The sequence below is a fragment of the Momordica charantia genome (assembly GCF_013281855.1).
Source record: "Momordica charantia cultivar OHB3-1 chromosome 8 unlocalized genomic scaffold, Mcharantia_2.0 BLBB01000008.1, whole genome shotgun sequence".
Taxonomy (NCBI): domain Eukaryota; kingdom Viridiplantae; phylum Streptophyta; class Magnoliopsida; order Cucurbitales; family Cucurbitaceae; genus Momordica; species Momordica charantia.
The window spans coordinates 18,388,945-18,402,966 of NW_028275166.1; the positions used below are offsets into that span (position 1 = coordinate 18,388,945).

The 14,022-nt window shown below is 36.5% G+C and overlaps 2 protein-coding genes and 1 pseudogene across 2 annotated transcripts; all 3 read left to right on the forward strand.

Moving 5' to 3' along the window:
• The first annotated feature begins 1,560 nt into the window (after nucleotides 1–1,560).
• On the forward strand, nucleotides 1,561–3,267 carry LOC111023622 (myb family transcription factor IPN2). The gene is made up of 5 exons (XM_022301096.2): nucleotides 1,561–1,927; nucleotides 2,024–2,100; nucleotides 2,192–2,249; nucleotides 2,350–2,425; nucleotides 2,508–3,267. Exons 1-5 carry the CDS (start codon nucleotides 1,825–1,827, stop codon nucleotides 2,815–2,817), a joined length of 624 nt encoding a protein of 207 aa, XP_022156788.2. The 5' UTR covers nucleotides 1,561–1,824; the 3' UTR covers nucleotides 2,818–3,267.
• Nucleotides 3,268–3,647: 380 nt separating this feature from the next.
• On the forward strand, nucleotides 3,648–4,157 carry LOC148209697 (secreted RxLR effector protein 161 pseudogene; annotated as a pseudogene).
• Nucleotides 4,158–11,893: 7,736 nt separating this feature from the next.
• Nucleotides 11,894–13,136, forward strand: LOC148209698 (uncharacterized). Its single transcript, XM_088126955.1, has 2 exons — nucleotides 11,894–11,940; nucleotides 12,341–13,136. The coding sequence occupies exons 1-2, from the start codon at nucleotides 11,894–11,896 to the stop codon at nucleotides 13,134–13,136; spliced, it is 843 nt and encodes a 280-aa protein (XP_087983081.1).
• The last annotated feature ends 886 nt before the right edge of the window (nucleotides 13,137–14,022 follow it).

Sequence of the window (14,022 nt, forward strand, 5' to 3'; positions counted from 1 at the left end):
GTAGGTAGCTCGGACTCAATATTAAGTTCGAGGAGAAAATTCCTTACCTGATGGTGAAATGGGACCCTCTATTAATAAGTTTAGGTCCCGACAGGGGTCGTGATAGGCAGTTACCTTGGTCGGTTTTGAGGTCGGAAATGTCGGGTTTTAGCATATCGTGCTCGGATATTTTAGAAGTTGTAACGTAATTGGGAGTGTTGAATCTCTCTCCTCGGAAGGTTTGAGGAGAGATTTTCCTAGGCAGATCTTTTTAACAACTTCTTTTGTTTTCAACCAATCTCTGTCATCCACGTGGCAATTGGATATTTTATCCCCAAACCTATTTAGATTACTATATATTTATAACTGTTTTGTCTTGTTATTTTAATTTATTTTCAGGAATAATTATTTTTACCTTCCGAATTTATGGGTTTCTAGCATAACTTTTTAACTTTTACAAATCACCCAACGAACATTTTTAAAGGCAATTTCTCAAAATATTAACATGAAAATAGTTTTTAATTAAACAAGTCAAAACTTAAACACAAGGTTCTCTATTTCAGATAAAGTTTGAGCCGACTGGTGAGACTCTTTTGCATATCAACTCACAGAGAAAAAGCAGAAATGCGATATGGAGATGATAATGGAAGGAATTGAATTTGGTTGCAAAAGTTTGATGAAATTAGTTGGTATGATTCTCTTTTTTGCTTGAATTTGGAAAAGAAAAGGATAAGTTTTTCTTTTTTTTTTTTTTTTTGTAGATGACTTTTGAAATCTAAGGTTAGATTCTTTGATTCCTCCATCCTTTGCAAAGAACAAAAAGAATCTGCCAACCACACCATACACTCAAAAAAAAAAAAAAAACGAAATAAAGCAAAAACAAAAGAAAACCAAAAATTAGGGAAACTTTTTTTTCTAAGAGAGAGAAAAACGAAGACAAGAAAGAGCCATTTGGGGGTATTCCCTTTCAATCGGGAAAAGAGAAATATCCATTATGGCAATTGGCAATCAATATTTTAAAAGCAAACTTCTCATCCTCAGAGCATCAGCAGAGTTGTGTATGATGGGAGCTGAGGGAGGGGTGTTTTTTGTTGGTGGGGCTTCGCAAAGGAATCAATAGAGAGGAAAACAGCAAGATAAAAACAAACCATACACTTTTTTTTCCTCTTTTCTCTGCTTTTAAGACTCCCTCACAACACTGTATCTTTCTTTCGGTTTTTCTCAGATTCTCTCATCCTTTCAAGTCAAAGAAGAAAAGGAAAACAAAAAAAAAAACCATAATTACAATAAATAAATAAATATATATATATAATCAAGTTTTTTAGAGGTTCACGTGTCCCTCAAAACAGGGCGTCGTTGATGAGCAAATGAACCTGCAATAAAAAAACTCGAGTATGGTGTCCCACCTAAAGTGATCTAATGATAAGTCAGTAATCGAAGTAAAATGAAGTCAGCCTGGGTTTTTCAGACCCTCCCATTACAAACTATATATATATAATTGGGAAAATAAAAATTGGTATGGTATCAACATAATATAATCGGGAAGCAATAGAATAGAACGGAAAGAAAGTCACAGCTCATGAGCATATATTCCCTTCCAACATAACATAGCCCCACTTATGTCTCCTCCAGATATGGAGTGAGAACATCGGACATTGCAACAACCAAAAATTTATATAGTATAAAGAGAACCAGAAACCAACCACGGCCTGCTTCCCCCTAAGGATATTCAAAGAAAATGAATAATTCAATTCTCTTTGCCTTTTTTTAATCAACCCACCAAAATTCCATCATCATCATGTTCTTCTTCTTCTTCTAAACATAAAAACTATTCAGAATCAAAACATGAACTTGGTTTTGTCTACAGATGCAAAACCCAGGCTGAAATGGACGCCTGAGCTTCACAAAAGATTTGTAGAGGCCGTGAATCAGCTTGGTGGAGCAGATAGTTGAGTTTAACTTTTTTTTATTCTTTTTTCAAATCATTATTTATTCTGATTAATTTATTAATTTCCAATAATTTTTTTCTTTTAAATTTCTGTAGAGGCCACACCGAAGGGCTTGATGAGAGCGATGGGAATAACCGGACTCACTCTGTACCACCTCAAGAGCCATTTACAGGTTTTATTTTTTTGTTTCTTCTATACCTTCCTAACTAATTTCCATTTAAAAAAAAAAAGAATTAATTCCTGCTCTGTCTATGTACAACCAGAAATACAGATTGGGAAAAGGCCAGCAGTGTGAAACCAACAGCCGACTCAAGCTGGAAGGTTACTATTAATAATCCACAAGAACAAATTTAATTCATCACTATCTTTTCCACACGATCTCCTTATTAACAGGCCTAACTATTTTATTTGACATAAAAAGAGATGCAGAGAAAAGAGGAGCATTTGAACAGAGGAAACAGAGACGGGAGTCAGATTGAAAACAAGAACGAGAAGGAGTAAGAGAAATGGCATCCCATTCTTGAATTTCATTATTCTTAACGAAGAAATTTGAAAAGAAATTGTTTGTTTTGGATGTAGAATGATGAAGATATGGGAGGGCCTGGGAAATGCAAATAGAGGTACAGAGGCATTTGCAGGTGAGAATAGAGGCGCAGGGGAAGTATTTGCAGACGGTGCTGAGAAAGGCGCAAGAGACAATCGCCGGCTACGGCTGTTGCTCGGAGGCGCTGGCGGAGGCGCAGGAGGAGCTCTCCCACTTGGCCTCAATGGTCTCCTCTGGATGCCACAGCTCGGAACTCACCAACTCTGCAGCACAAGCCAGAGTGCTAAGAAGAAGAAAAACAACAACAAGAATGTCCTCCATGGAAAGCTCTCTAACGTCTACTGAGACTTCAGAGTTCGACTTGAACGATGCCGTATCCGACTATACTCATTCAGATGCGGGAATCCAAATGAATGGCGATGGGATAGAATCGCAGTTGATTCAGTATCTTTAGAATAATGATTAAATTTACCTTAATGTGTAAGTAATTTTTGGGTTAATGGACGATTTAATCATGTTTAACCCTGTCAGGTGTGCCCGATGAAGATTTGGCATTTTCATCTAGGATGTGTACATGGGGTGGTGTGGTGGTGTATAGTATTTTGTTCTATAGAAGGTAAGTTTGGGAAGTGAAATTTGGAAGCAACCTAATGTTGGAAGGGATAAAACTTACCTCTTGTTTGATCTATAAATGTGTAATTATATTTTAGGATACGGGTTTACTAAAATTGATTGCGAAGAAATATTTGTCAAATCCAATTCAAATATTGGATTGGAACTTAAAGAATTTTTTTTTAGATTAACAAATTAAGAAGTTATTAGTTAGTGAAAATGTTAAGAAAAAAAAAGTCAAACAAGCTTTTAAAAGTATAAAATTAATAGCAACATTAGTTTAGCGAGTAATTGACATCTGTCTCTAACCACAAGGGCATGACGTTAAACAATGGCTAGCTAAGCAATTCCAAATGAAAGATTTAGAAGATGCACAACATGTTCTAGGGATCCAAATAGTTCGGAACCAAAAGAACAAGACACTAGCCATGTCTCAAGCAACTTATATCGACAAAATGTTGCCTAGATATAAAATGCAGAATTCCAAAAGAGGTTTATTACCTTTTTTAGACATGGAATTCACCTAGGAACAGTGTCCTAAGACACCTCAAGAAATTGAGGGGATGAGACATATTCCCTACGCTTCAGCTGTTGGAAGCTTAATGTATGCTATGTTATGTACTAGACCTGACATATGCTATGCAGTAGGGATAGTCAGCAAATATCAGTCCAACCAAGGATATGATCATTCGACTGCCGTTAAGAATATCCTCCAGTATCTTAAGAGAACGAGGAACTATATGCTCGTGTATAGTGCTAAGGATCTGATCCTTACTGGATACAATGACTCTGATTTTCAGACCGATAAAGATGTTAGAAAATCTACATCGGGATCAGTATTAACTCTGAATGGAGGAGTAGTAGTGTGGAGAAGTGTAAAGCAAACTTGCAGTGCAGACTCCACAATGGAAGTTGAATACGTAGCTGCTTGTGAAGCAGCAAATGAAGCAGTGTGGCTCAGGAAATTCTTGACTGATCTGGAAGTCGTTCAGACATACATCTGCCTATCACTCTCTTTTGTGATAACAGTGGAGCAATTGCAAATTCCAAGGAACCTAGAAGCCATAAGTTGAACAAAGCATATTGAACGGAAATACCATATAATAAGGGAGATAGTAAGAGACGTGGTCGTCACTCAGATAGCCTCGGAAGAGAATCTTGCTGATCCATTTACTAAGGCGCTATCGGCTAAAGTGTTTGAGGGTCACCTAGAGAGTCTATGACTACGAGTTTTGTTAACTCAATAAAATGTACCATTGGAGTTTTAGTCCAAGTGGGAGTTTATTGGGTTTTATGTCCAAAAACACATAGTTTGTAAGTGCCAAATATACTTTTATCATTCAATAAAGTTGTTATTGAAGGTTATAATCAATAAGTAGTTATTAATCAAATAAAATGTTCTTACTAGATCTAAATCCAATAAACTAAGGATCATAGACTGTTACATGAGACTCAAACTTTATGTAGAGATATAAATATGGATCAAGTTTAAGTTAATAGTTTAAATGGTTTATAGTATAGGAATAAGGTTGGGCGCCTTATTTTGGGGACACTATGGATGCAACCCACTTTGAAGCTAGTATAAACGATGTGATCCTAATTCATTCATGTAAAGACATGTGAGTGGGGGCATCATGTGCAAAGAGTTTGCATAAGACCGGACCATGAGATAGTCACTTTTAATTTATAACACCGTTTACTGTCTGAAACTGACTATCACGATTTTGATGGCCTAGGTAACTCGATCTTAATCCTGAGCTAACTATATATGAACTTCTGTTTACTCGGGAATATCCTTAGATCTGCATGGGTGAGAGCAGCTCAACAGCGCTGGCTCAATAAACCTCCCATTTCAGGGGTAAGACCAGGTAGATAGTTAGGGACATAGGGTGTAAGAAGGAATTCACTTCTACCTAATTTTGGAATAGTAGAAAGGTTGTTCTTTTAAGGGCTGAATCCAAGTCTTGAACAATTGGCGCCACCCTCATCAAAAGGTTTGAGAGGATTTTTTTTCGATTTGATAGTTGGACTACAAATCATTGTTCATTAGATGATTTGATAAGAAAACAATAGCCAATTGGATCTAAGAACCCTTATGGTTATGCAAACCCCTATATCACAAATGCTAAAACCCCCAAATCGAGATGATGTCAACCCAAGGAAAAAGTTAGAACGGATTTACCTTGATGATCAATATCCAGAGTAGAGAGAAACTTTTTCTAAAAACTCAAGATTTCGAACCACTCCACAAATAGCTTGATCAAGACTACTTGAATGATTCTAGCATGCAAATCTAACACTCAAGAATTGCAAAGAAAAACAAGCTCTAGGCTTTTTGAAGCAAAATAGCAACACATTCAATCATCAAAATCTGTTTTTCCAAGGAAACAAGCTAGGCTATTTATAGCCTCCAAAACAACCCTTCAAGTAACCTAAAAGAATTGTAAAGGTTGTAACTCCCTACTACATCAATACCATAACCACCACTAACTCAAATGTAACTTAAAACACATAAATGAAATGTTTAAAACTGAAAATACACAAAAAAAACATGCTTTAAATCCGAGAATGAAACTCCTCCACCATAAAACCAAGAAGTTGTAACCCTCCAAGAGTGAATGAACTTGATTTTGAACTACGTTGAAGTCTTGTTCATTTAATGCATCTTGAGTTTAACTTAGACTTTCATTAGTGCAACTTGAGTTTGTAGTAAATGAAGTTGGACTTGTTCTTGACTTCATTCAATGCTACTTGAGGTTGCCATAAATGACACTAGAGTGCATTTAATGCAACTCCACTTTGTTGTCATCTTGGACATAGGATTCTCCAACAACTTCCTTTAAATCTTGAGGACTAAGACACTTTGGTTCATATCATCCTCCCTTTCTTCAAAAGGATTCGTCCTCGAATCAAAAGGATCTCCTACATCAAAATGGACGGAAATCAACAGCATTGAATATGTAATCTTCATCAAACTCGCCGTGTAGAGCACTCTTAAAATCATCAAAAGTCAAGTGTATATCTCTACATGGGTTCCTCTTCAACTTCTTTCCAACAGAAAATCGATCCTTCCAATAGTGTCTCAAAACCCAATAAGCCGGTTTGAACGTTGTATGCTTCTTGCCATGAATGAATTTAGAAACAAATTTGGACTTTTGCTTCTCACGAGATGCTTCAGCCTTGTAAACCACATGTTGACTGCCATGGTGTATTTTGGAAGCAATCTTTGGTTCAATCTTCTCAATGAGTGTTCTAGCCTCCTGTAAAAACTCAAGGGAAACACTAGACCAACATGGTTTAAGCTCTCCCGTTAGATAACAAACGCCTTTGTACGAAAGATCAAGAATGTTTTGTTTGGAAAATAAAACATAGTTGACATCACAAACTTTTTCAAACAAGCTTACATTCTTGGCTTTTCTCTCATTTTTCTCTTTAGGTCATAGACTAATCTCATGCTTTTCTCTCACACAAGATTCTTTTTCAAACAATTCACATGCTTTTGTCTCGACCTCATGCGCCTTTTTCCCTAACTCACACACAACATCATATGCTTCTTGAGGTGTAGGTGTTACAATAGTAGAAGTGTTACAATCAAACAATTCATTGCAATCTAGTTGCCTACTAAATAAAACACTATCAGCATGCATTGGCACTAGGTCACAAACTATATCTTTTTGAATTTGATCACATTCTACCTCAACAATAGGCTTAATGTTAGTTGGTAAACTAAAATTCTCTAAAGATAAATGAATCTTAGAAAATGGTTTAAGTTTAGTATACCTCGTAGACATCCTTTGGAGATGTTTCTCAATCTTTATGGCCATGTGCACCATCCCTTCTAAATCTTCGCAAATTGAAGATCAAGTCGTTCTGCAATCTCCTTCTTGAGTCCTCTTAAGTAACGAGCCATTGTAACTTCCTCATCCTCATAAAGATCAAGCTCCTCAAGCAACATTTGCATCTCCATGTGGTAAGCCTCCACGCTATTGCTACCTTGTCGCAAAGATCTCAACTTATAGAAACACTTTGGGAAAAAAATGCTCTCTCATTAAATGCTTGAGAACATACCATGAGTCTATTGGACACTCAAAGTTCTTCCTCCTACTCAAAAACATTTTATCTCACCAAGTAATTGCATAATCTCGAAGTTGAGCAACAATGAGTTTTACCTTTCTTTCATCACTTAAAGGATAATAATCAAAGACACGTTCAACTTGCCTTTCCCATTGAATGTATTCCTCCGGGTTTGTCCTACCATAGAACATAGGAAGTTTAGGCTTGATGCTTCCCAAGGTATGATCAACATTATGAACTCCTCTTAGATTTCTCCTTTGGACAGCATTGAAACATCCACCATATTCCATTCCTTCGGCCTCCCAATACTCCTTGTGGTGTAGTGAATTATTACTCCTCTTTTGCTCGGATGTGTTGGTTGTCTTTCAATAAATTTGAGTCTCGAATCCAACCTTTGGAGCGTCTTTGTCAAATGCTCCATGTTGTGGAAAATCTTTGTAAAATTCTCTTGCTCAGACATGGCTGCAAAAGAAAACAAAGTAACAAAGAAAAACGGATCTCACAACCACTCCCTCACGTGTTTACACTCGTAAAGGTATAATCACTCGTGTTTTTACTCAAAACAACAACACTCTCAAGAAAGTCACATAAGCCAATGAGCAAAGTTTGCAACTCAAGTGGTTAGATATAACACACAAGAAAACACTCAAATAACTTGATATAGGGTAAATTCAAAACTCAAATCAAGAAACAAGCTAAAGAAGAAAGTGAAAGAATTGGAACATGATAATTATGATGGAACAAGAAGTTCAAAAGACTAGAAAATGTAACTCTTGAACAATTAGGCTATTTTGAGAATTTATGGAGTTTAATTGAGCCTTGACAACAGATATGAGTTACACAAGAAAAACATCATGAGAATTGAACAACAAATGGCTTCAAATTATTGAGACAATTGTAATGGCCAAAAATTTAATGAGTAACGGTTAGTTGTGGAAATAAATCAAAAAGTAATTGATATGATTTATTACCAACAGCTAGATTAACAAAAATAGGTAATTTCAACAGCACAACTCAGATCTAGCATGATTTGGAAGTAAAAATGTAAAGAACAAAAAAGAACACATGCTCTCGGGTATAACAGTTTTACAGAACAGAATGTCAATTTTCGAACTTTTCACCCAGAAGCAAATTGAATCAGAAGATATAAAAGAAGACAAAGTTGTAGATAAGACAGAGATCTACAAACTCATAGAAGACAATAGGAGGAAAAGAATAATGGAAAGGACACTTTTTTTGTATTTTAGATACCTGGACAGAATGTAACGAGATGAACAATAAGAACAAAAATTTCAAAACAAAGAACAAGAAGAGCAATACGAAAATGGAAACATATATCCGATCTAGAGCCTAGTGCTCTGATACCAAATGATAAGAAACAATAGCCAATTGGATCTAAGAACTCTTATGGTTATGCAAACCCCTAGATCACAAATGCTAAAACCCCCAAATCAAGATGATGTCAACCCAAGGAAGAAGTTAGAACGGATTTACCTTGACGATCAATATCAAGAGTAGAGAAAACTTGTTTCTAAACTCAAGATTCGAACCACTCCACAAGTAGCTCGATCAAGACTACTTGAATGATTCTAGCATGCAAATCTAACACTCAAGAATTGCAAAGAAAAACGGGCTCTAGGCTTTTTGAAGCAAAATAGCAACTTCATTCAATCATCAAAATCTGTTTTTCCAAGGGAACAAGCTAGGCTATTTATAGCCTCCAAAACAACCCTTCAAGTAACCTAAAAGAATTGTAAACGTTGTAACTCCCTACTACATCAATACCACAACCACCACTAACTCAAATGTAACTTAAAACACATAAATGAAATGTTTAAAACTGAAAATACAATTAAGCATGCTTTAAATCCGAGAATGAAACTCCTCCACCATAAAACCAAGAAGTTGTAACCCTCCAAGAGTGAATGAACTTGATTTTGAACTACTTTGAAGGCTTGTTCATTTAATGCATCTTGAGTTTAACTTTGACTTTCATTAATGCAACTTGAGTTTGTAGTAAATGAAGTTGGACTTGTTCTTGACTTCATTCAATGCTACTTGAGGTTGCCATAAATGACACTAGAGTGCATTTAATGCAACTCCACTTTGTTGTCATCTTGGACATAGGATTCTCCAACAACTTCCTTTAAATCTTGAGGACTAAGACACTTTGGTTCATATCAGGATCAGTAGGACTTAAGGAACAAGAGGTTATTACAGGGGTAAAATGATATTTTGACCCAGCTGTAATTACGAACAACCTGTGATGCGACTTACCGATCATGATTATATCAAATGGACATAATATATCTATAGTGAGGAGAATGCAGCTACGGGCTTTAGTGGAGTGGCCCGGTAGTTAACGAATGTTGGTTAACTACGTTAAAGAGTTTAATCGGTTAATCTCGGATCGTTGGAGCTCATGATCGTTAGGTCCATAAGGTCCCTTGGCTAGTTCATATAGGAATAAACTTGGAATCATTTGAAGGAATAATTCGAATCGTACGAATTAGGTTAATCATATGAGATATGATTAAGAAATTGACATATGATATCAATTGAGAAATTTGGTCAAAATTTTTAAATAGGATTTAAATATTAAAATTATGAATGCATATTCATAATCGGAGGCATGAATTTCATCAAACAGTCGGATTTCGGTAAAAGTCAAATAGTTGACTTTACCAGAGAAAGTCAAAGGTTGACTAAGAAGATTAAAATAATATTTTTAACCAAAGTTGGTGAAAAATTCCACTAACTTGTTGAGTGGAACATTTAAATAATCTAAAAAAATCCACTTTTTGACACTTAACCATGGCATGCATGAGTGGAATGTGTGTTGTAAGCTTTTGGTGAACTTAGACATGCATTTTGACATTTAGTCATGCCATGCATGAATGGAGTATGTGTTGTAAGCTTTTGGTGAATTTAGACATGTATTTTGACATTTAGTCATGCCATGCATGAATGGAGTATGTGTTGTAAGCTTTTGGTGAACTTAGACATGCAGTTTAACACTTAGTCATGCCATGCATCAGTGGAATATGTGTTGTAAGCTTTTGGTGAACTTCACATACAATAATTGCATGTAATTTGCCTATTTAAGAAGGCTTTTGTTCAAACATTGAAAACTTTTGGAACCTTTGGCCATTTGATGTTTTCCAAAAAGCTTACATAACTCCTTTTAGCTCCATATTTCTCTCTAATTCTCCTTCTCTAAAAAGAGTCCCACCACTCTATTCCAAGCCTTGAGAATAGCTAGGAAGACCTCTTGGTGGTCCTCATTGGAGCTAATTGAAGAAATTGAAAAGCTACAAAGGTATGTAATTTTCTCTACCTTTCTCTAAGCATCATAATGTATGATCATGCATGTTTAATCCTAGGTTGTAATATGAATCTAGATTGTTATTTCGATCCTTGCTCTCTTTCGCTGCCCATGTATGTATATTTTCCATCATATGGTATCAGAACATCTAGAATAACATTCATTTGCATATGGTGGTTACAAATTCATTTGATGAATGTTGTGGTTGAATTAAATTGGACATATTACGGTTTTGGCAATCCTCTTAATTTTGGCTTGTAATTATGTCCTTTTATTTGTAATTTTTTTTCTTCCGGAGCTTTTAGAGTTGAAATTAGGATGTAATTTGGTCAAATTGGAAGAGATAAAGGCTAAAAATTAGCTTCAGACCCACCTGCAACAAAGATTTTGACCAGGTTTGGTTTTCCTCCCTTTTGGTCTGGTTCGTGCTGGTTCAAGCCGGTTTGGGTTCTTGGAGGTCCGGTTTGAAGGGGTTCAAGGTCGGGTTAAGCTTCTACAAAATTGTTTTGTAATAATTTAGTTTAATTTAACTGTAAGGATGCCAAAACCGATCCAATTTAATTGTTGATTTAATTATGCATTATGAATGTATGAATTAAATGTTATTGAATGTGCATAATGTATGCGATTTAGATTTAAAATCCCGCCATAGGATTAAGCATGTATCATGCATTAGATATGTTACAAGTAGTTATAATGTATAGTATGCATGATAAGTTCAAATTATGATTTGAATGTATGGTTATGGAGCATGCCTATAGTTTATAAGTGTTATAAAAGAGATAGACATTAAAATCCATAACAAAGATAATATGCATGCTCACATAGGGTTAAATGGCCAATGCAAAGTTTTCATAGGCAAAAACTAGGTCGTTAACTCATAAATTGGTAAAACATGAACACTCACCCGATAAAATCTTGTCTAAGGCTGGGGGTATTTGAGTTGACGGTTTACGGAACACCCTCTACCTGGAGATTGAGTCGGTTCTTGACTTGTGTTAACCAATTTCATGAGCATGCGTGAGTGGTGTGAGGTAATAAAACTGGTTTATCACCTAGACATCGTAGGTTTAAATTCAATATAAGAGTTATATTTGGATCAATCACCTAGACTTAGGATATGTTTATTTAGCCTGAATATATGCCTAAAGTGAAAGTATACCATAAACCGTCAATAACACTTCAGCTGGAGATTAGTAACGTACTATTAGCTCTAGCGTCCCTAAGAGTTCACAACATGAGATCCATGCTTGGCTTCGTGCGCCCTGGGAACGGCCTCCCTTCGGAGAGTGTTTGCCTGGGTTATGAATAGGGTGAATAGGGGAAGTAGTTCATAGTAAGTGGGTGAAGGATTAGTGTCAACAAAATCCTACGGTCTCTTCCATTAAGTCGAACCGTGAGAGTTCTATAATGCGCTTGCATGTCGGCCCTGGAGCGACCTTACCAATCGGAGGGTGGTATTATAGAATTCTGAACAACGCAAACTCCTAAAAGGATAGGATTTCTTAGATTCGTTTTCAATCTTGACTTTCCAATTTCGGGAGCATATTGATCCTAATCTTAGAAGTCTGAAACTGGAAGGTCACACTTACAAGAATTACTAAGAGTTAGTATATTCTTGACCAAACCAAACTATAACTAAAGGCTATAGGAATAAGAGTTATTCTTGTATTAGCATTTAGTCAAGATTGTCTTGATTCAATAGAGGAATGGTCGACTGCTCCTCGGTGGAGGCTGTTCTAAACCATTGAAGTATCGTTGCAAATATAAATAAAAGTTGGGTACTTTATTAGAATTTGCTAAACTTAACATTGGATTTAGAACTTATATCTAATATAAAGTATGTTTGTTTTTCAGCCTGAATAGCTCAATAGTTCAATTCTTAGCTTCGGAAAAACTAAATGGAGATAATTATTCAACGTGGAAAAACAATCTCATTACAATACTAGTCATCGATGACCTACGATTCGTCTTAACTGAGGAATGTCCACAAACCCCTGCTGCAAATGCCAACCAAAATGTTCGGGAAGCATTTGATCGATGGGTCAAGGCCAATGATAAGGCCCGTGTCTACATTCTTGCCAGCATGACTAATGTATTGGCAAAGAAACATGAACCCTTGATGACTGCAAAGGAAATCATGGATTCATTAAAGGCAATGTTCGAGCAACCTTCATCAACTTTGAGACACGAGGCACTTAAATACATTTACAACAAGCATATGAAGGAGGGGACCTCTGTTAGAGAACATTTCCTGGACATGATGGTCCACTTCAATACTGCTGAAGTGAACGAGGCCACCATTGATGGGGCAAGTCAAGTAAGTTTTATTTTGGAGTCACTTTCGAAGAGCTTCATACCATTTCAGACCAATGCTACTATGAATAAAATAGAATTCAACTTGACAACCCTTCTAAACGAGCTTCAACGTTTCCAGAACCTTACTAAGGCAAAGGGGAAGGAAGTGGAGGCAAACGTTGCCACCACAAAGAAAATACCAAGAGGTTCGACCTCTAAAGCAAAAGCTGGACCTTCAAAAAACAGAAATGTTCAAATGAAGAAGAAGAAGGAAAAGGGAAAGGCTCCAGTGGTTGACAACGGAAAGAATGTTGCAAAGGGAGTCTGTTTCCATTGCAACCAAGACGGGCATTAGAAGAGAAATTGCCCGAAGTTCCTTGGCGAGAAGAAGGTAGAGAAAGCAACGACAGGTAAATACGATTTACTAGTTGTTGAAACATGTTTAGTGGAGTATGATACTTCCACCTAGATACTAGATTCAGGAGCCACTAACCATATTTGTTCTCATTTAAGGAAACTAGTTCTTGGAAGAAGCTGGAAGAAGGCGAGATAATTTTCAAAGTTGGAATTGGAGATATTGTCTCAGCGAAAGCAGTGAGAGATTTAAAGTTGTGTTTTGAAGATAGATTCATTTGTAGGATTTAAAGTTATTCTCTTGAAGATACCTCAAGAGAATAATTATGCCTATTTGTAGGATTTAAAGAGAATAAGGTATTTGTGTCGACAAATGCCACATTCATAGAGGAAGACCACATTAGGAGTCATCAACCTCATAGTAGGCTAGTATTGAATGAGATGTCCAAAAACACTGCAGAAAGAGCTAGTTCATCAACTAAAGTAGTTGATGGAACTAACATTTATGGTCAGTCACATCCTTCTCAAGAGTTGAGAATGCCTCGACGTAGTGGGAGGATTGTTCATCAGCCTGACCGTTACTTGGCTTTAACTGAAACTCAAATCGTCATACCGGATGATGGCATAGAGGATCCATCAACCTATAAACAGGCGATGAATGATGTGGACCGAGACCAGTGGATAAAAGCGATGGACCTCGAAATGGAATCAATGTATTCCAATTGGTTGTAAATGGATCTACAAGAGAAAACGAGACCATGTTGGGAAAGTACAGACTTTCAAGGCTCGACTTGTGGCAAAGGGGTTTCACCCAGAGACAGGGAGTTGAATATGAGGAAACTTTCTCTCCCATTGCCATACTAAAGTCGATTAGGATACTCTTGTCC